General features: G+C 34.2%; 1 protein-coding gene across 3 annotated transcripts in view; it reads right to left on the reverse strand.

The window, feature by feature from the left end:
* The window catches only part of MICU3 (mitochondrial calcium uptake family member 3), a 109,195-nt gene that overhangs the window by 13,202 nt on the left and 72,070 nt on the right, over positions 1-23,923 (reverse strand). The window contains exons 8-11 of one of the 3 annotated variants that reach the window (XM_056113974.1): positions 22,114-22,152; positions 18,122-18,217; positions 8,372-8,472; positions 7,762-7,906 (exon numbers count right to left, since the gene is read on the reverse strand). In XM_056113974.1, coding sequence (XP_055969949.1) covers positions 7,762-7,906; positions 8,372-8,472; positions 18,122-18,217; positions 22,114-22,152 — 381 coding nt within the window. Of the gene's footprint in view, positions 1-7,734; positions 7,907-8,371; positions 8,473-18,121; positions 18,218-22,113; positions 22,153-23,923 lie in introns of all 3 variants that reach the window. The other 2 variants (XM_056113973.1, XM_056113975.1) reach the window with 2 other exon arrangements.

Below are 23,923 nucleotides of genomic sequence, written 5' to 3' on the forward strand. Positions count from 1 at the left end.
ACAGTGGTGCATTTTTACTGGATCCAGACAAAGGTTGCCAGAATAGTAGGAACTGCATACTTAGAGACTGGGGAGTACCAGTACAGAATCTCCTATGGATACAGGTCACAGAAAGGACTGGAACATCATTTACATCAATCGCAATACCTGCTAAGTTATTCCATCAAATGGAGAATTATTTGACATGAGCACAATGTATCTTAGATAATATGAATTTAGACAAAGATTTATTTAATGTGTTTTCCAGAAAAATTAATGTAATTCGGGAAGTAAACCACATAAAGGGGCAGTAGCTAAGTTTAGTTCTGACTTTACAATGGTGGTATATAGGGAAGGAAAGCAGGCACCACTGAAAAGCTGGGGGAGATCCAGAGTCTATTTTCATCTAAGCCAATATCTGATTAACATTAAGAAGACAGCATCAATTTATCAAACCGGTATCAATTATTTTAGATAGTATTTACACTTCAATTACAACCAATGCTACTTGAAACTGAAAACTGCGCTTCCCCCTCCCCCCACCATCCACAACACACACACACACACACACACACACACACACACACACACACACACACTTTTTCTTCTTTCTTTTTCTCTAGATGCATTTATAATCCTGGATTCTACTGCGTGACATGTTCCCACCTGCCATGCTTCCCGGAAATGATAGTTTGAATCAATTATGGAGACTGATACTACAAGGTTTTATCTTGATCTGGAGAACTTGTTGCCAAGGAAACTGGTCACTGCTCTGGCTTTGTACCAGTTTCTGCTGTGACCAGCTGCTACAGCAACATTCTATCTCAGGTGACAGGTTTGTGCTGGTAAAAATGAAAAATAGGAGGATGGCACATTTTTAGGCCAAGAGTGTACAAAAATGTCAGTATTTATAGGGAGCTTAAAATTAATAACCAAATAAGAGAACAAAAGAATATAATATTCAACATATGACTTTTTAGATTTTTCAAAATGGGGTTATTATGTTTGGAGATATAGGTCAAATTCAAAATTATAATTATTTTATTCTAGATAAAATCCTTTGAGTTTGGAAATAAGGGACTATAAATTAAAAAACTAGGCATTCATTTTGATGGCGATAAAAGAAATCATTCTTAACAGCAATGAGGACAGAAATTGTGAGGGAGTGACAAAGAGAAGGAAGTGGCTGTTTCTTTCCTCCGCATTTTGAGAATTGAATGAAATGTGGCATAAATATTATAAGAGGAAGTAACTTGTATTTCAACAAACATAAAAAGAGGACAATAACTTAAAAAATTAAAGCATAAAATTTAAGGTACTGAGATCCCAAAATCACTCCAAATATCTATGATCGGTAAGAGTTCCAAGCCCACTTATTTGAGAATGAGTAAGTCCTTTATTAAATGATGCAGGAATATTCACATGAAAAAAAGAAGCTAGACTTTTCTGGCATCCTCTTATAAAAATTAACTCCACTAAGACTGACCGAAGAAGAAAGGGACAAACTGAATGGACTGATCACAAGTATGGAAACTCAAGCAGTCATAAAAATTCTCAAACACAAGAACCCTCAAACACAAGGGCCAGATATCATAACCATGAATTTGACTGAACCTTCAAGGATGACCAAATACCCATTCTTCTAAATTCTTTTAGAATAGTGGAAAGGAATCCTTTTAAAATTATTATATGAGACCAACTTTAATCTGAAACCAAAACCTGACAAGGATATTCACATACATAAAAAATGACAGATCAGTATCTCTGCTAAGGGTTAAAAATTCATCAAAACACTAAATTAGATTAAAAGAATCATATGTCAAGACAAAGTGGAATTTTATCCAAATATGCAAGGATGGTTTGAAATATGCAAATTAATCAATGTAAAAAATTAAATAACCTAAAATGTTCCGAGAATATCACTAGCTGCTGAGACAGCATTTGATATGATTTAGTACACATTTATGCTAAAATTCTGAATAAAATGGGGTAGATGGAATATATTTCAATATAATAAAGGTCAGATACTATAAACCCATAGTTGCTATCACTCAGTAGTAAAAAACAAAGCTTTAAAAAAATCAGAAACCTCTTCTAATTAACAGTATCAAAGTTCTTAGCCAGAAAAATTAAAGACATTAAGAATAAGTAGAGGAATCTAAATTGGAAATGAGTGAAACTATCACTTTTTGTAATATATACATAAGTGTATATATGTATATACACACACACACATAGGAAGCCCTAAAGGCTTAACTAAGTACAGAAAAGTGTCTGGCTATTACACAAATTTGTGAAACTCTGTTATATCTGTACATATAAATAACAGATAAAAATGATACAAAAAGATAAAATAATTAAGAAAAATTACCACTTATATATGTGACCAAAAGAATGCACTACAAAGGATGAATTTAGCTAAGGAGATGAAAGAGCTATACAACAAAAACTACATGATATTGTTAAAATTAGATATTAGGAGATGGAAAATTTAGGGAACAATGATATACTCAAAATATCAATTTTACCAAAAGATAAATATCTATATTTTAATCAACTCAACTAAAGCTACATTGATTTTTAAAAGAAAATCAAACGAACTACTAAGGTTTATAGAGACTCATAAAACAACTCAAAGAGTAAAGAGTCTTGAAGAGGAATAAAAAAAGAAAAAAGGTGGCATCATATTATCTGAATTCAAAAAATATAAACAAAGTGATAATAAAAAATTAAATGGTATTAGAATAAAAATAAATACACAGTTAACAAAAGAAAATTAAAAGTTGAGAAAAAACAAACCCATGTATTGGCATTTAATTTATGGCAAAGAAACTATGGGCTATAATGGAGAAAGGAAATCTCTTCAACAAGAATCAAAATCCTAGACGCAAGATACCAAACCTTAAAGTATATAGAAAATAACTTAAGTGAAACATTCCATGACACCTGCATTAGAGATGTCTTTGAGGACTTGACTGCAATGACAAGTGAATGAAAGCAAAGATAAACAATAAGAACTACATTAAATTGAAAAATCTTTAAACAGTAAAAGAAAATAAATAGAATGAATAGGACAAAAAAGATATCTGTACAGTATGGATCTAAAAGGGGTTAATATCAAAAGCACATAAAAACCTTATACAATATAAAAGTAAAATCAAATTATTTTTAAAAATGTAAAGGATATTTGAATAGATACTTCTTCAGAGACAACATATAGATTGCCAACAGGTATATGAAAAGGTATTCAATGTCATTTATTAGTAGAGAAGCATTTATCAAAACCATAATGAAATACTACCTCATATGAGTGAAAAGAGTTTGCATCAAAATAAACAAGTGATGGGGCTGGAGCGATAGTACAGGGGGTAGGGTGTTTGTCTGGGTTCATCCCCGGCGACCCCTACACACTGCCAGGAATAATTCCTGAATGCAGAGCCAGGAGTAACCCCTGAGCACTGCTGGGTGTGACCCAAAAAGAAAAAAAAAAGTGTTCTTAAAAATGTGAAGAAAGTGGAAATCCCATGTACTATTGGTGAAAGTATAAATTAGCAAAACCGTTTTCAAAAACAGAATGGGAATTTCTTAAGTAGCTATGTTTACCCATCTCTATGTCTATACTTTAGAGCATCCATAATATTTGGCAATTTCACTTCTAGATATCTATCTTCATGAAGAAGATAAAAACATTCTTACTAAAAGTCACATATGCTCCAGTGTTTTTTGCAAAGACAAAGAAACAACCAAAGTATATGTCAGATAATTGAATAAAGAAGATGTAATATAAATGCACAAATAAGTACTTTTCAGACATACACAATGAGATCTTTAGTCACATGCATTTAAACAGAAAGAAATCAAAGGATCATTCAAAGCAAAATAAATCAAAAGGAAAAAGATAAGTATTAGATGTTTTACCTATTATGTAATATAAGATTACAATTATATAATAGGCTATATATTATCTATTATAATAGATTTTATATAAGGTAAGAAATGTCGGCATCACTGAGAAATAATAGCGAGCCATGAAAATATCTGAGAACATCATGGCCAATGAAAAGAAAGTATATGTTAAAACAATGAGACAAACGATTGTCTTTTATCTGAGATACAGTGAAGAAGTCAGCATGGCCGGAGGTTAAAAATGGGACAGATAGAACTGTAGGAAATAAGTTCAGAGTTAGTGATGAGGGTGTGTGTCTATCCTTCAAGGTCAATGTAAGGTTATTTGGCTTTTACTTTGAGAAAAATGGAGTTATGGATCATGACAGTAAAGCATTTGCTTAAAGGACAAACGAAGAAGAGTAGACTACAGGCAGACAGGGTAGGAGGCAACTGAAATAATCCAAGTAAAGGTAGCCATGCATATGGTAAGAAAGGGTCAGATTCTGATGACATTTCACACAGAATCTGAAAGAAGCAAATCCTACAATTGGATTAAGAGCTAAGAAAAATGGAGCTTATTAACTAAAACAGAGGAAAGCTATAGGTAAAACAAGTGTTTTAAGATCAGTTTAGTTTCACAGTTATTAAGCCTGAGATGTATATTGGATACCATTTGGAGAAGCTGTATAGGCAAGTCTAAAATTACAGAGGGAAATTTAATCTGGAGACACAACCGGTATCCCTATACATTAGTGACTATTCAAAGAAGTGTGGACTGCTAGATTTACTCCTCTGTCTACAGAATTTTTTCACTTAAATATATCACGCGTGTCCAAAATAAAACTAGATTCTCTCAGGGCCAGGGTGATAGTAGGTGAGGAGCTTGTCTTGTATGTGGCTGACCCGGCACCCTACAGGGTCCCCTGAGCCTATCACCAACCTGAGCACCTCCTTGGTTTGGTCCCTAAACCAAAAAACAATCAACACCTTCCTCCACCAGGAAGCATCCCACAATACGAACCAACAAGAGATTCCCTCCTAACTCCAAACTTAAGAGTCATGCTTAGCTCAGAAAATTGCACCACTGGTTCACCTTAGGTTTGGACTGAAACCACAGGAGTTTTTCATTATTTTTCTTCATTTGCACTAAAATTAAAGCCCAGAAACAAGTTCTTTCAGCTATACATTTAAAATGATACATTATCTGACCATTTTACCCTATTTTGACCCTGGCCCATGTCTTACTCATCTCTTACAATCACTCCACTAAGAATTCCCTAACTGATCTTTCAATATGGGGGCAGTTAAAAGTCTATTCTGTGTATAGCAACCAAGATAATCTTTTGAAATATAAATCTCACCAAATCTGGCATACACACTGTCATAGAAGACAGCAAGCATTTTCTAAATAAGCACTTAATGAATGAACAAATAGAAAACATGTTCTCTAAAACAAGATTGGACAACTTTTCTCATAAAGGGCCAGAGAGTAAATGTTTCTATTTCTGTGATCTGTACAGTTTGTGTTGCAATGACTTCACTTTACCATTATGATGCAAAAAAATAGCTAAGAATGGGCATGATCTTCAAATTTCATTTACAAAAAGGATAGTTTGATAATTCCTGCTTTAAGAATTAAATATGCCATAGTGATAGCTTTCCATCATTATGATTTGAAGTCAACAACAAGAATAAAAAGTAACCTCCTTATGCTTGGTCTTCTTGGTCTACAGGATTTTCTAAGAGCTAATCTATAGCTCTCTCTCATCTCCTACTGCTATCCTTCCTGTTCACAACTTTTGCCTTTAATACTTTTTCAAATAAACAAAGCTTTACTTATTTCTAGCTTCCCAGGCTCATGTTTTCTGTCTCCTTAGCCTTAAGTGCTCTCTCTTCAGTCAGATTTTTACTGGTCATTTTTGCTGTAAGTTCATTTCTTAGAGCCTTTCCTCAAAAGCAACCTCTTTAAAAAAAAGCTTTCTTTCACAGTTCAACATTCTTTTCCAGTTTCCAAGATTCTTCATTATTTTTTTAACATTTATCATTATGTGAATATATCTCACTTACTTATATCTTGTTGGCATGTTTTGTGCATGTCTCTAGTAAGGTCTACTTCTATGAGAGAATTTGGCTTATCTTCTCACTTTATGCACAGTATTAGAATCAGGGATCGTAAATAGTAGATATTCTTAATAAATATCTGTTGTATATGTGGAAAAAATAAACAATTTTAGAAATGCCATGTTGGCTGCGTGCAAGGCAAAGGTACTATTCAAATAGAAGTAGCCATCACTCCTGGGGAGTAGTCATTTCATTTCATTTCATTTCATCATCCTGTTATTCGTCGATTGCCTCGAGCAGGCCCCAGTAACGTCTCTTTCATCCTAGCCCTGAGATTATATTCAAGGCTCTTTAGGAGAATGAGACCCATCATTGTTACTGGTATTTGGCATATTTGGTACGCCATGGGGAGTTTGCCAGACTCTGCCGTGTGGGAGTGCCCTGTGAGGAGTCGATGAGCAGTAAATGATGAGGAGACCAGAAGGACAGAGTAGGGCGTGACAGCAATAACACAGGCAAAGAGTTTTTGGTTTGAGGCTGGGAAGGGTCTATGTTTCTGAGGATATCAGCTCTTTTTTTTTTCCTAGAAAAAAGATGTCAAAGAGAGGGTTGCATTACAGATTGATAAGGGAATGCAAAAAAAAGGAAAACGGTGAGAATCATGGGTGATTCACATGCCAATATCCTTTTTTCTTTTCCTTTTTCTCTTTTTTTTTTCAAATAAAGACCTATAAGCATTTGCAGTACTTAAAGTACTTGTAACGGTAGTTTCAAAAGCTGAGTTTAACTTATAAGAAAAAAATATTTTGAAATAATTTTAGGTGTACAAACCAATACAACAAGTTTCTATATATTCCTCACCCTGGAATCAAACTTTGTAAGTTATCGATATGTTTCCATTTAATAAAAAACAATTCCCCGCCCCCCAATCTATATTTATTTTAAGGGAAGTGTCTCTAAAGCTTAGTGTAAAGTATATAAAAGTTTCCCTCATTTAAAGACTATGTAACTTAATGGCCAAATGCATCAAATCCCTTTTTAAAAAACCATTTGGGGTCCTGTTAGCACAGTCACACCGTATCCATTTTAAACAAAGTTAAACTATTTGCAAGTTTTCCTTGGGTAGATTAACTTGATACTCTACAAACACAAATAGATGGCAATATTTCCAAAACATCTCATGCTTGAAGGGGCACTTCTAACACCAGTTCTATTTGGCGGCAGTGATGCATTCAAATACCACTAGATAACGCAAATGCTCAGAACTGCTGACAACACATTTGCTACGAAACAAACAGACACTGAGTTGTGTCAGATTCTCAACCATTCGTGCCTTCCAACTCTTTGAAAATCTCACTTCAACCCACTGATAAGATCACTCACTCAGTGGTTATCTTCAAATGACCTTTTACTAAGGCTATTACAGAAATGAATAAAGTGACTGAAATGACTACAATATGAACTTGTATATAAAATGAGATTTGTATGGTAAGCAAAGTATACAGCAAAATCCTCTTGAAAAATGATATCCATAATCTGAATAAAACAAATGCTAATAACCTTAAAGATTCTCAGTATAGCTAACAAACATATGAGTATCTCCCCAGGATTTTAAATTAATCAACTCAAAAAAAATTTAGCCCTCAGGACAAAAAGCACTTAGGACAAAGAAAAACAGGAGAATAAAATATATCCAAGGTACCTATTAAACCAGAGAGGAATCAAAGAACTAACAAAAGGATAATGTAACCCTATATAATTACTAATAAATAACACATGAAACAACTAATATAGAGGATTAGATACCTTTTCTTCAGGTATACTGTAACGGACGTTTTCCAAAAATACTGATGTATTTTCCACATTTGTATATCGTAAAAGAATATGAGCAAAATCTTCTTCGCTGATGGTATTCATCCCATTAGAATAGGAAAGAAATTCAATTTCTAGAACTTCTGTTTGGAGGTTATCCATGAATCTATGACAAAAATACATGAAGAATGAATAGGTAAAAGGAGGGTGAAGTTAAAAGATGGCACTTCAAGTTTCAGGGCTTCCCCATCTGTAAAAAGTGAATAACAAAAAGACTTTGCAGGGTCAAGGTGAAACTTAAAGGAGGTAATGCTTTGTAAACATTCTAGACATATGCTTATTATTAAGGTGTCTTATAGAGACTAAGAACTTTGGGAGCATACTTTCTTCGGAATATGTAGGAAATAACAATAAATTCAGATACACAGCCATTTTTAATCATCCAGTGACTTCCTGCTATTGTCAGCAATATTATCATTGGCATCTAGGTACTAATGGAAGTGGAAACACAGGGTGTCCTCAGTTCACAGCAAAGTGGCAAGGTGATTGTTTTAGGTTGTCTTAGAGGATTCCTAAAAATCTTTCTGACTTAAAAATATTTTTCAATACAAGCATAAAAAATTAAGCTCACCTATAAAAATCTTCAAAGTTGAGCTCAGCTTTTCCTTTCTTTCCAAAAAAGTGTATTAGAAGTGTAGTATCTGTTACTAAGCTTGTAATATCATCAGCACGCTTTAAAAAAATTGACAATGTAAAGGTTAGTTGCAACAAGAGAAACAGAATAGGGATTGCCAGTATCCCTCCAAGAATTTCTTCAACAAAAATATCAAGATCCCAAATATACTAACATTAGAAATAAATACATAAGGCTGTCACTGTCACTGTCCTCTCGTTCATAGATTTTGCTCAAGTGGGCCCAGTAACATTATGAGACTTGTTACTGTGTTTGGTATATAGAATACTTCACGGGTAGCTTGCCAGGCTTTGCCGTGCAGGAGAGATACTCTCGGCAGCTTACTGGGCTCTCCGAGAGGGGCGGAAGAATCGAACTCAGGTTGACCATATTGGCTGCGTGCAAAGCAAACGCCTACCCGCTGTGCTATCGCTCCAGCCCACATAAGACTATAATAAAAATATTATAGCTAAAATGAAGTTCAATCTGAAAATAAAAATTGAAAGCAACCTTCTTTATTCTATCAAAATTTAAAGGATATTTAAAAATATATTATAAGCGGCATTCAACCTCAAATTATTCATGTGAGATATCTGTTACTGTCCTCCCATTGTTCATCGATTTGCTCGAGCGGGCCCAGTAATGTCTCCATTGGAGACTTTGGTTGTTACTGTGTTTGGCATATCGAATACATCACGGGGAGCTTGCCAGGCTCTGCCATGCGGGCGAGATACTCTCGGTAGCTTGCCGGGCTTGCCGAGAGGGGCGGAGGAATCGAACTCGGGTCAGCCACGTTGGCTGTATGCAAGGCAAACGACCTACCGCTGTGCTATCGCTCCAGCCCATGTGAGATATATATATATATACATATATATGTTAAATTACATAAAACAAGCACATTTACATAGTAATCTTAAAAATGTTTTATTATATGTAATGTTTAAGTAATTTAGATTGAATTTTCCTAAACAACCTGAAGAAAGTTTTTGGAATGTTCAAAGGACATAAAATTCAGATGTATTAAATATTTGATATTGACAGAGTCTCAGCTCTAGGAAATATCTTCTTTGCCCATGTGATACACTTTGATTGTATTACATATTGACAGCATTTTAAAAGACACTTGAAAGGGAAAATATAGTAATATTTCCTTTAAGTTGAAGCATCTATACATTATTAAAAGTTATATCATTTTTTATGTAAGTAAAAAGTTACAGGGAATTTTCCTCTACTTGATGAACCATGCTCAAAAGATATATTCTGAAAGGTCAGTATGTAGTACTTATCAAGTTTAATTGCTTATGAAAAAATGTGTCTTTTTGGTTTTTAACATTGCTTTACAGGCTTTCCTTTTCCTCTCCTTCTTCATTTTTTCTTTTCTTCCTTCTTTAACTGGTCATTAACTCAGACCTATCCTATAAGCTAAGGTACAAAAAAAATGAAAAAATTCAAATATTTCTAACTTTTTAACATTTTGTTGTGAGGAATTTAAGAAAAATGATAGGTTTTAATGATAATTTTCTTTATTAAAAATAGTTGTAAATTCTCACGTAAAATTACATATTGGCATGTTTTAATTTGGCCACAATCACAATAGAACTCTAGAAAATATAAGAAATAGCATAAGCAGAAAAATCAAGAAATATTTACAAATATTTACAATATTCGTCTTATATATTCTGACAAAAAGTTTCACGTCATTTGTTGTCCACACACTAAATAATTTTTTGAGTCCTTATAGTACTATTTCAATCTTCCATGAAAATAGCTACTTTATCTTTCTTACTTATATGATCCTGATACACTTCTCCCACGGGCAAACACTATTCATCTCTTCTAGTAACTAGTAGCTATGAGTTACAGGAACTATATTTTTCTGATGATCTTCCCTTGGCAATATGCCCTCTGAATCCCAGTGTTTCTGAAGTGATCTTCTGCTACTTTGATTCGTCATCTTTTTCTTAGAAACTCCACCATATAGGGAATCTAAAATTCACTAAAATTGTTGAAATTATTTAGTAATCATCTAAGGAACTGTTCTTCAATCATTTTATGCCAGTAAATTGGCAACTGTCCTGCAGGGACTGGCAGTTATAACCAAGTTTGTATATCAGTGGTTTTCAACCTCTACATCTGCAGACTACACTCAGTTTGCAGGAAAAGCATAATTCTTTTTTTTGGGAACATATGTCATTTTAATTACAACATTCTTTGTGATTGTGTTGATTGTGTCTAAAGAGTTGACTATTCAGGGTGTGGTAAAATGAATAGGAAAAGGGAATATTATGTCTAAATGAAGCCATAACAGTGGAGGATCTAGTTAATCAGAACTTGGAATGAAGAATTGATATTTATCTAGAATAGAGGTGTCCTAACATATTTGATCTACCACCCCATTTTTGGAAAAAAAAGTCATTGTTCCCCCTAGAAATATATACCTTTTAAGCAAATAAACAGACAGCACCCCCTCCCTTATCCCTTGAATCAGGGACTACTGAATTCCTAGATTATTCCAGCACAGTCCTGTGTATCACCCACTTTGGTAAACATGGATCAATACACTAGAGGAAGGGGGTATAATAGTGGGACAACATAAAAAAGAAAGCCCAGGTCCAGATGGGCTGATTAGTGAATCAAGCCAAACCTTCAAAGAGGACTAATTACCTACTCTCAAGCTCTTTCAAAAAAAAAAAAAAAAAAGGAATTCTTTCAGACAGTTTCTATGAGGCCAGTTTTGCCATGATACCCAAAGATGACAGAGATTATCACTGAAAAGAAAAATTATAGAATATCTCTTGAACCAGTCTGTTATAATAATACAGGCAAACAAATATTAAATTCAAAAGAATGCGTTCAAAGGAATGACATAGGTGGTTATAACTATTAACCAGAAACACAGAATGGTTCAATATATGAAAATAAATTAATATAAAAACTAAAAAAGGAAGATAAGACCATATTATTATATCAATAGAAAGCTTTTAACAAGAGTCAACATTCACTTAATAATAAAACTCTCAAAAAATGAGCGTAGAAGAGACCAAAATAGAAAAAAAAATCCCATTTGTACTGTTTCTCAAAAGACCAAGTATTTAAAAATAAATTTAACAAAAGAAGTGAAAGGTGTTACATTAAAAATATTAAGTCACTAAATGGGACGGGGGGATGGGGGGTGGGGGGGATGCTGGGACCCGTGGTGATGGATGACGGGCACTGGTGGAGGGATAGGCACTTGATCATTGTATAACTGAAACCCAAGCACAAAATTTGTAAGCCTATAACTGTACCTCATGGTTTTTCACTAATAAAAAAAAGAAAAAAAAGAAATAAAAAATAAATAAATAAAAAGAAATAGAACACAAAATAAAATGGGAAAATATTTTACATGTCCATCGATTGGAAGAATAAACATTTTTTTTTTTTTGCTTTTTGGGTCACACCTGGCGATGCACAGGGGTTAATCCTGGTTCATGCACTCAGGAGTTACTCCTGGCGGTGCTCAGGGGACCATATGGGATGCTGGGAATCGAATCCGGGTCGGCCACGAGCAAGGCAAATGCCCTACCCGCTGTGCTATCTCTCCAGCCCCAAGAATAAACATTTTTAAAATGACTTTCTTACTCAAAGAAATCTATAGATTCAGTGTAATCTTTAGCAAGATTACAACAGCATTATTCGAGGACTGTAGCACTGTCCTGTAGCACTGTCCTTCTGTTGTTCGATTTGCTCAAGCGGGTCCAGTAACGTCTCCATTGTGAGACTTGTTGTTACTGTGTTTGGCATATTGACTACATCATGGGTAGCTTGCCAGGCTTTGCGGTGCAGGCGAGATACTCTCGGTAGCTTACCAGGCTCTCCGAAAGGGGCAAAGGAATCGAACCTGGCTCGGTTGGGCCAGCAAACGCCCTACCACTGTGCTATCGCTCCAGCCCAAGGACATTGCACAAATACTATCAAAATCTATATGAAACCACTCCAAGCCTCTTTTCCCTGAAGAGGCAATTCAATATTAGGGGTAAAGAAGAGAAGATGCACTAACTTTAAACTATCTTATAAAGATATAGCAATAAAAACATAGTGATATTGAATCAAAGTATTTACTTAACCTTAGATATATTAATAACCTATGTCAAAGGTGCCAAGGGCATAAATGAAGGAATTAATGTCTTTCCAGTAAATTGTATTAGGAAAACTGCTTAGCCACAAGCAAAAGAAGAAAATTAAACCTCTACCTCAACCCTGCATTAAAGATAACTCAAATGAACTGAAGCCCTTCATGTTAGACCTGAAGCCATGAAATAAATAAATGGTATGAGGCAAAACACTGCATGATAAAGATTTCAGACATTTCTTCAAGTACCTGATTCCAACAACTAAAAGACACAAAAGCAAAAATAAACAGGACTGCATAAAACTAAAAATTTCTATACTGAAAAAGAAAAATACTACCAAAATAAAAAGACAACCTATCAAATAAGAGAAAATATTTATATACCATCTATCTATCTGTCTATCTATGAAGCAAAGAGATTGTTAGTACTTAAGGTATATGAAGTACTCCCAAAATTCAATGACATAAACATGAATAACCCCATTAATGAAAGAGATGAATTAATACTTCTCCAAAGAAGGAATGCAGTTGGTTGCCAGGTACATGAAAATGTGGTGATCATCACTGATCATCAGGGAATGCATCAAAATGCCACTGAGATATCACTCTACAACAGTGATAATGGTCTATATCAAAAAGCCTGGCAACAACTAGTGCTTGTGGTGGGTATGGAAATAAAAGGAATCCTCATGAACTGTTGGTGGGAACTGTGTCAGCTACTGTAGAAACAGGATGGAGATTTTTCAAAAAAAATTTTAAAATAGAAGTTCCATGTGATTGAGTAATTCCATTCCTAAGCATCAATCTTAAGAATACAAAAACACTAATTTTAAAAGACGCGTGCAGGGGCCGGAGCTACAGTACAATGGGTAGGGCATTTGCCTTGCATGCAGCCGATCTGGGTTTGATCCCCAATGGACTCCATGTGGTCACCTGAGTTTTACACCACCAGGAGTAATTCCTGCGTGTAGAGCCAGGAGTAACCCCTGAGCATCACCGGTGTGACCCAAAAAGAAAAACAAAAAGACACGCACTTGTTCAAGTATCTTCAAATTAGTGCTTTTCAAAAAGAAATCTACTTACAATTTCCTAGGTCTGGAAACCACTCAAGTACCCAATAGCAAATGAATGATAAAGAGAGTTCGGTAAAGTTTAAAACAAAGACGAAATCTTGCTTTTTTTTGCTACATCATGGACAGGGGTGCAACTAGAGGGTATATAAAGGTATATAATGTTAAGGAAAATATGTTAGAAAAAAGACAAATATGAGATGATCACACTCATAATATGCTACATAAATAAACAAGGTAAGAAAACAGACAATGTCTAGTGAAACCAACTCTAGATTGTTTTTTTGGTGGGAGATAAAGAAACCTTTAGCATTATGACCATCATATTATACATGCCCACTATATGTTGGCTTATATACATTTTTCTAACTAAATATATTTTTTAAAGTTGGGGAAAAACTAGATAGGATAGATGCAATAATAATGTTGCAAGTTTTATGCAAATAATTTTATATTGTACACTCAATTCTATTTTGCTATCAAAACTACCCATAAATATTATTAAGATCTGGAAGGAAAATAAGAGGTTACAGGGACATCAAAAGTTACTGAACTCCAGGCAACATATTTATGGGATATCTTCTTTTAGAACTATGATGTCCTTAACCTTAAAACATAATACACTGAAATGAGATGGCTTTGTTTTACACAGGTTTAAGTAATGACCTCATTCAGCCAGTTTTTCTCATGCCCATTGAACACAGCAGATCTTCATTTACAGTCTTTCATCATCAAAATCTTATTAGACTTAGGTTGCACTTATCCAGATAATCCAGAATGCACAGAAGCATAAGTAACAGTTTGACATTGAAGGAAAAAAAAAGAGAAAAGAAAATGGAAATGGTGAAAAACCCCCTTTCCCCCAGTGCCCCATTCAGTGAAACGGAGTATTGTTGAGAATCACTGAAAATTATACCAGTGTCCTTGGTATCCTAACAGTGTTATATAACTTAAATCACAGGAGAATGAGACAAAAATAGACTTTATCCCTTTGATTCTAGTTCTCATTGTTAAAATAAAATGAATTCAGGTGTTTTTATAACGAGATAAAAGCCCACAAAAGAATAAAGGGCTAATTACATGAAAGGCCATTATCTAAGGTACTTGATAAATAATTAAATGAAATGAACATATTAATAAATTTGTACCAGAAATGTGAAAATATTAAAATAAGTAATTTTAAGATAGTTTCCAACATATTTTTGTTGATTACAGTATTATAATCTTACCAAAGACTAGAGAAAATATTCAAATTTTATTTGTAATGAAGATTTGAATAATCTAACAAGTCATTAAAATAATAAAATGTATTTTCTCTGTAAAAATAAAAAGGTTTAAGTGGTACAACATGGAAAGTATCATGCTAAGCGAAATGAGTCAGAAAGAGAGGGATAGACATAGAAAGATTGCATTCATCTGGGGGATATAAAGTAACAAAGTATGAGATTAATACCCAAGAATAGCTGAGATCAGCACCAGGACTATTACTCCATAACTTAGAGGCCAGCGGGTATCCTAGAGGAAAGGGCAGTTCAGATAGAGAAGGGAGCACTAAATAAAGGATGTTTGGAGGATCCTCCCAGGAGGGGAGATTCATGTCGAAAGTAGACTATGGACTGAACATGTTTGCCACTCAATGCCTCTTTTGCAGACCACAACACCCAAAAGGAGAGAGAGAACACAGGGGATTGCCCTGCCACAGAGACAGGGGGGATGGGGGGATGGGGGTGGGAGGGATATTATCCATGGTGGTGGAAAATGGGCACTGGTGGAGGGATGGGTATCTGATCATTGTATAATTGAAACCAAAGCACAAAAAATTGTAAATCTACAACTGTAAAAAACAATAAAATAAAATAAAGGGAAAAAAAAAAGAAAAAAAATAAAAAGGTTTTATATTTCTGATACTGATACTGATACTGATGGATTTTCACTCAACATTTGTATAAATAGACTTATATTGTACTATGAATTTATCATCTATTATTTGGATAGAAAGTGGTATCAGCTATAGCATAATTAAATTTTAATTAAATCACAGCTTTACTGTAATTTTAAGAAACTAATGACTAGAAATGAAATAAGAATGCAAAGTTAAAATTGATTTACAATATTTAAAATAATTATTTTACCTAAATAATATTTTAAATAGATAAGAAACAAAGAAACATATATAAATGTATTTCTAAGCTTCATTCTTGAATTAATTTGAATCTTGAAATTCTGATGCTATGTGCAAATCAGTGTTACTGCAAATATACTGAAAAAATACTGAAAATAGTCTATTATAAATTACAATGAGTTGTAGCTTAAATATAGTTAATTCTCAATTTATCCTTGGTAATCCCCAAATAATTACTTTACTTTGGAACACAATGTAACTTTTTTCCTTTTTATTCTCACCATCAGATTTACTTTTGCAATTTTTAAGTTAATTCATTAACTTATTATGATTATAGTCACTGTCAGTGTCACTATCCTCTTGTTCATCGATTTGCTTTAGCGGGCTCAGTAACGTTGTGAGACTTGTTACTGTGTTTGGCATATCGAATACGTCACGGGTAGCTTGCCAGGCTTTGCCGCGCTGGCGAGATACTCTCGGTAGCTTGCCGGGCTCTCCGAGAGGGGTGGAGGAATAGAACTCGGGTCCACCGGGTGGGCTGCGTGCAAGGCAAATGCCCTACCCGCTGGTGTTCTAATAAATTGGGTTTTGGGGAGAACTGAAAGGCTTATTTTGTGGTCAGAGAACTAGTCCAACAGGTAGGGGGTGCTTGACTCCATGGGGCTGACACAGCTTTGATCCCTGACATTCCATATGGTCTCCTGAGCCCCAGGCCTGATCCCTGAGAACAGATCCAGGACTAAGTCCTGAAGACCACCGGGTGTGGCCCAACACTAAAACCAAAACAAAGTACCAATGACATGTTAAAAGAATGTTGAGGTGAAAACAGATGGACAGAAATAAATGGTGACTGTTTTGCTGATAGCAAACCTCCTAAGATTATAAATCTCACCTTGCATTAACTGGTTTTGTCTAACGACCAGAATTTCTAGTGGAATTAAATTAGGATAGAGACAGTCTTGAGGGAGAAGAGGAAAGTCTAGTATGCAGAAAGGCATAGTGGCATGACTATTAATCTCAATATGGATCATAGTTGATCTGTGGGAAGCAAAAGGCTAGTTCTCTCAGTTGCTTTTACTTTAGATACTGACAACTATGTGTCTGCGTAAATGATTACAGGATGAAGTACTTTTGAAATATCCTCGATAGAACACCTGTTGTCCCTTTATACGGCAACTATGGTATTATGTAAATACTTCATATTTAGAAAGCAAATTTCATAAGTTTCTAGTAATTTTAATCATATTTATATATTATGACAGAATAGGAACAGGGCAAACTGCTTGATTTGTATGTTTTGGGCTTTTAAAACTGAGATCAAATAATGAAATTTACATTACCAAGTATCTGCCCTAGTCCAGAGGTGTTAATTGAGTAGCACTGTGTATATGGACAGTAGAAATGATAGAAATACCGTTTACTTCTGTAGATATTTTACATAAAATGTTTTAAAATCTTTAAAAGGAATTAGAGGTCAACTTTTAGGAGTAATAAATAGTGAAAAATGTATCTGAGCATTTACTGAGTTCTTTGTGGAAAGCCACATTAGAAACATAAAACAATAATCTGTAAAACACAGCCTGTATTTTGGTGGGGGGTTATGGGAGTAGAGCTCCAAAGTGGTATCCAAAGTCCTCCAGACTACATCTGGCTCTGCTCAGGATACCTTGTGGTGCTGGTGGAACTCAACTAATAAGCACTGAAACTTCTGTTATCATTCCCTGGCCCTTACAGACATATCTTAGAATGACAAAACACTATTAACAATGTGTGGGTATTGGGAACAGATCCAGAGCACTTGGACAGAAATGAAGGAGTACTCAGTCTACTCTTACTTCTCATGCACTGGTAATCTTAAACAATGACAAGGTAAGATATTTCCCCCTTTCATAATCTGACAAGTCCTGCCACACTTCCCTCACTGCCCCACTTGGAATGAGGTAAGCCACTTGGTAAGCTTACAATTCACATTGGAAAATTGTTCAAGTTTATAACAATTCTAAAAGCATCAGCTGTACTATTTTTTAAGCAATTAAAAATTTTTAGCATTTCAAAAAACAATGCTAACTAAATGGTAAAAGATGCAGTGAAACTAGAAAATAGTATCTTCGAATTTCTGGAAAATGTTTCTTCGGTTAAAAAAATTCCATTTAATTAATTTGGAAAGTCATATTTTCTACAACCTAGTTGTTTTCACACAGACCTTGCAGAATGCTTGTAACCAACCCCTGCTAACAGAGCTGACATTTCCAAACATACCATTTATACACAGGAATTATTGCTTTTGTGGAGAAAGAGAAAACAAAATTATTTGCGGTTTAATCATTTTGACTTTAAAATGGAATAAGGAATAGATGGACAAAATGGTAAATAAGTACAAGGCACCGGTTGAGGTTTAATTATACCTCTGCGAGGTCTGAAAAGAGTGCTTGACTTGTATTACGTCTCAGTGTATCCCAATAGCTTCTGGAGACAAGTTCTTCAGCATCTGTTTTAAGCACCTGTAGAAGTTTTAAGAAGCACAACTGAAATCTAAATAGACACAAAGAATGATAATTTATACATTTTAAATAACCACTAGTCAATCTTAAAAAGAAAGGAAAACACATTATCTTACCTTTACTGTTTTCTGCTGCACACAGTATTAAATTACACTGCTGGTAAACCCAGAAAATATTCTGGGTTTTGCAAAGGTATAATAGTATATAATCATGATTTCTAAGTAAACTGTGGTTTGTCAAAAAAGATTGTAATTTTTAGACTCTCCCCCCAAATATATGTTACAAGAAAAATTTTACTCACACTTTATTTTTAAGTAAATATATTTGGAAAGGTTTTGGTAATTTTTTAGTAATCTATAAAATCATGCATAATTTACAAATGATTTACTGTTGGATGGCATAGTGCAGCAAAGAATCTAACGGATCATATTTTAAAATAAAGTTTAAGTTCATTCAAAACTTATTAAAAAGAATATGCCACTTAGATCACTCACAGCTACTCAGGAACCTGTTATATTGTAAAGTGGTAAAGTACCTTTGGTCTATAAAAAGAATCGATATCAGTTTCTATCTTACTGATGAGGGCAATAACAAGGATTAGAAGTGGAGATCATCATGAAAACAGAACTACAAGTTTTACTTAGTTATGTAGAAATAAAAATAATTAAATGTAGTTTCTGTCAAAATTTATCAAGAAAAATTTCACATTTCTCAGGCTTGCTGTTCTTTGGGTTATTGTGAGAAGATAATGCTGCATGATGATATATAGATATGAGTGGTAATTAATAAGAGAATGTTCATTTTTTTCTTGGCCTTAAGTTTTAAAAGTCTTGTGCTACTATTAAAATTATTATGCACTTGCGGATTATTAAAAAAATCTCAGTTTAAATTGAAATTTATCAAGTAGAAAATAATGTCTAATGCATATATTTAATAACATATTAAAATGTTAATAATAAAATATTTTATAGTGGGAATCCCATATAAACAGACATATTTTATAAATGTACAAGCAGCAATGCTGAAAGTGTTTCAATTGGAAAATGTACAACTCTAAAAATATATGAGCTACCTCCCTTACAGAATAATCAAAATTTCATGTTATGGAAACTTTGTTCAAAATTTGAACATACACTACAGCAAGGGTGGGGAATGCACAGTTAATGCCAATTAACTAATTCTACCTCCAACCGCTCTGCCTCTAATTAAATTGTAATTTAAAGGTTAGTGCATAATCACAATTCAATCAGCTAATCAGTGGCTGAATAAAGAGCAGTACTCCTACATAAAAAAATAAAAAAAATTTAGTGCATACTAAAGAAAGGGGCTATTCAACCTATGAGTGAAAAAATAAGGTTACACCATTACGAAGATAACAAGAATCTTTAGTTTCATGAAGTAATGTGACTTCCTTACACCAAGCATCAGTTGCTATCATTTCTCTGCCTGCCTGTCTGCCTGCCTGTCTGTCTGTCTGTCTGTCTCTCTCTCTCTCTCTCTCTCTCTCTCACACACACACACAGATGACATAAAAAACAGTTACAATTTAGGAAGAAATAGAGTTTGCTTAATAAACTACACTGGCATGGAGTGCTACAAAATATTAAATGAGCATAGAAAAGAAATAAATATTGCCCGCACTGGAATCAACTTATCTCTAAATGGTAGAATGAAAAATATGAAGCGTAATTTTTCTGTTTTATATTTTAAAATGTTTTTAGAATGAGTATTAGCTGTCAGGATAAAAAACAGGCTTTCAATTAAAAAATCCTAATTAGAACATGAGATTAATGATCCTTTTCAAGAGAAAGTTTTCTTACTCACCATCATTTACTTTCAAACATTAAATTATGCTAGATTATATGACTTAGTTACTATAAATAGCTACATCTGTTTTAATTTTTATGTTTTATAGTTATTTAAATTATACAGTTTTTTTTAAAATTTTTTTTATTAGTGAAACACCACGAGGTACATACAGTTTTACGTGAATATCATAACTATATTCACATCTTGTTTTAAGTATATGTGTGATATATAATCAACAGGAAAAACATAGCTAATATAGTACTGACTTTCCTAGCAAGTAACTCAATGGTACACGTGTTGCACTGGGAATCAATATTTAATTTTAGATTAGTGACTTGGGAGATGAAATTAAGAATAAAATTTCAGAACATGAAAAACTAGTGGAGAAGTTCAGTATCAGACAATAATAATTTAAAATAAATCTAAACAGAACACATCTTATAGCAAAAAATGCAGATACAAAAAAAGCAGGAAAATCAGATACAAAACCAGAATTAATGAATATAGGCTAAGAAAAGATAATCAGAAGAAAATGTCCAAATATAACTAAATAGTTAATGGTTATAAAACAGATAAATGCTTTACTCAATGCTTTACCATGTAAATAGCTTGGCAACTTACAAAGACTTCCTGAAATCATCTAAACATCTTTTGACTACTGTATGAGTTTAGGCTTCCTTAAACAATTGATCATGCCTATAGATTCTTCCCGTATTCTGTAAAGCTATTTCCTGCTACAGAATGTACTGCTTCATAACTTACCATTTCACAGGCCTTAACTGGCATTAACTATGCATTCCCCACCCTTGCTGTAGTGTATGTTCAAATTTTGAACAAAGTTTCCATAGCATGAAATTTTGATTATTCTGTAAGGGAGGTAGCTCATATACTTTTAGAGTTGTACATTTTAATTGAAACACTTTCAGCAAAAACTACTGAACAGGTCAAACTGGTAAAAAAATATTATTTTGAGCAATTTTTCTAAGGGATTTGGGAACATTGGGGAAATTAAATCAAGGACATAGCATTATATTCAATGGAGCAATAATCTGTTCCTAGTTGTTTAGTGACTGTGCTCATCAACAAACTCTGACTTACCAGAAAAAAGGAAAGGAAAATAAACTGTTAGCACAAGAATACCCAGGGATGTGATTAAATGGTAAACCATATCCCTTGGGTTCAAATCCCAGTACTGTAAAACAGCAACAACAAAAACAAGAATATATTTAGAAGATCATTTGCAGGAACTTCTAATTTTTTCAGGGCAAAGAAAATCTAAGAATCATAATCTTCCTTGAGGAAGAAAACATTTTAAAAATGATATTTAAAATACATGAAGAAAGGGGTTAGATAATCCTCAGTAAAAACAAAGGCTGTGATATAATCAATAGAACTGGGAACTGAAGCGCCAGTGGAGGAGGAAAGGACTGTGGTGAAACGGAGGGAATTGCAAATACTCTACAAATAGTGAAGGGAGTGCTGTAGTACTCTGCACTATAAAATAACGACAGTAATGCTATTGCAAACTATACAACCACAATTAACAGTTTAATTAAAATATGTAATAAGAGCTATCTTATACCAGACTTTTGTAAAGGTCATTGGCAGACACAAAAGATTTTAGAATAAAAATTCAAGCAATACTGAAAGCTAAGCAAAGTCTCTTCATGAACATACTTTATTTATTTGTGAATGTTCTATTTCTCTTCAATGGATAGATCTAGCTCTTAAAATACCCATGCCATGCCATGTAGGAGTATACCTTAGAATCTGTTCCATAACTTGTATTTGATTCTTCAAATACTGTTGGAAAATACAGAAGTTCAATTATTCTGTCAGTGATTTTGGTTATGGCTGTCACTCACCTTTCCTTTAACCTAAAGTTAAAGATATACAATTGCTCTGCATGCTTTGGTTCTTAGAAATCTAAGAAGGAAGTATAAAATTTTAGCTTAGTCATACCTAGTATATTTGATTAATTACTAAACATTCCTAATAGCAGATACAGATTCATATAAGTAATAACATTATCAAGTATAACAGGTGAGGGCTATTTACATAAAGAACATTTAAAGTGTTGTACATACACTATTAGTAGGAGAATGGTATCCATAAAGTTGAAGACGCTGACATAGAGCACAAAGGGCCAAATGAAGTGTCACATTTCAGAATGAACCCAAGTATAGCAAAAGAAAAAAGAAAAAGGCGACAAAATAATCAATTAGGAAGGGCAAATCATTATGCTATATTCTATACAGAGCACACACAGTACAAATAGGATAAATATTAAAGATGAGTAGCAAAGTTTAAAAAATCTCATGTAATTAACATGTGCTCCTTTCAACCATTTTTATGAAGTTTTTACTGAACGACTGCTTTCGTAAAACAAGTTCCGTAGAATGTAGTTTTATTTAGACACGCTTCAGCCATTCTACATGGGAGAGGGGGAAAGTCTTGATGGAGTAGCATGGCAGTGGAAATGGTATGAAGACGCTACTGAAGAATCCTGTTCTCCTCTTATTAGTGCTATAAACTTTGGCAAGTTAATTAACCTCTCCAAGAGAGTTTTATCATCTGTAAAGCAGCTATGATACTTACCTGAGAGAAATATAATAAATGTTGCTAAGTGGGACTAACATTTATAAAGTCACTTCATTCTTTCATTCTGAGGAATAGTTTTTGGGGTATCAAGTTTTAAAATTTAGTTTTGCTTTTTTTTTAGAGGGTATGTGAATATTCAATTCAAAATAGTTGTGTGGTTCTATGTTTGAAAGAGAAATTAAAAATCAACTGACTTTGGGGTGGGTGGCCACATCCAGAAGTTCATGGCTACTCCCACCTCTTTTGCTGGGGGTCATTTCCAGGTATTCAGGGGACCAGGAAGGTGTAGAGCATGCACTTCAGCCCTTTGAACTATCTTTCTTGACTCCTGGCTAATAATTTTGAGTGTTATGAGTTTTATGCTGTTAAACAGGTACACATTTTAGCTGAAATATTTAACTCCCACAACAATCACATGTGGTCATGCCTCTTATTCAACTCCACCGTGCAAATGAAGAAACTGAGGAACAAGGCCAACAAACGTGTTCAAGGTCACCAGAGTAATAACTTCTAGTGCTAAAATTCAAACTCTGGAAACCTAGTTACTGAGCCTGATCTCCACAATTTTGCTACTACATTCTAAATATTTTAGTATAAATTAAATTTCAAATCAAGCCCGGCAAGCTACCGAGAGTATTCGATATGCCAAACACAGTAACAACAAAGTCTCCAATGGAGACGTTACTGGGCCCGCTCGAGCAAATCGACGATCAACGGGAGGGCCTTTACCTTTACCTTTACAGGTTAAATGTTTTCTTAAAATGTGGTAATTACGAAAAAGCAGCTTACTGTTGTTATCTTAAATAAACACAGCTCTGAGTGTCTGCGGAGTCCTGCATTGTTGTGGAGTGCTATGTAATTCAGAGGCCATATTTAGATGGATTTGGAATTGTTTTAAGGAGCAAGTATGAAGTTAAATGGTTTAAAGAAGATTTCAGAATTTTTTGCAGGGGAGGGCACACCCAATAGTGCTCAGGGCATACTCCTGGCTCTGCAGCCAGGGGTCACCCCTAGCAGTGCTCAGGGGACAATATGCGGTGCTAGTGATTGAAACTGGGTTGGCTGTGTTCAAGTACTGCTGTACTATTGCCCCAGCCCTCAAGGAGATTTTAGGCATGTTCTTCATATCTAGGTAAGATAAATACTCCTGAGGTACATGTGGAGAACAAAGACTTTAGTAAGCATTCCCTTACATAAATTATACTCATATTATTTATGGTAACTTGAAATCTAATCTTTAAAGCAAGCTTCCTTCCCGTATTTGTGCCAGAGAAGCACAGTTGCATCATGCACTGT

Source organism: Sorex fumeus, unplaced genomic scaffold (assembly GCF_029834395.1).
Source record: "Sorex fumeus unplaced genomic scaffold, SorFum_2.1 ptg000024l, whole genome shotgun sequence".
NCBI lineage: Eukaryota > Metazoa > Chordata > Mammalia > Eulipotyphla > Soricidae > Sorex > Sorex fumeus.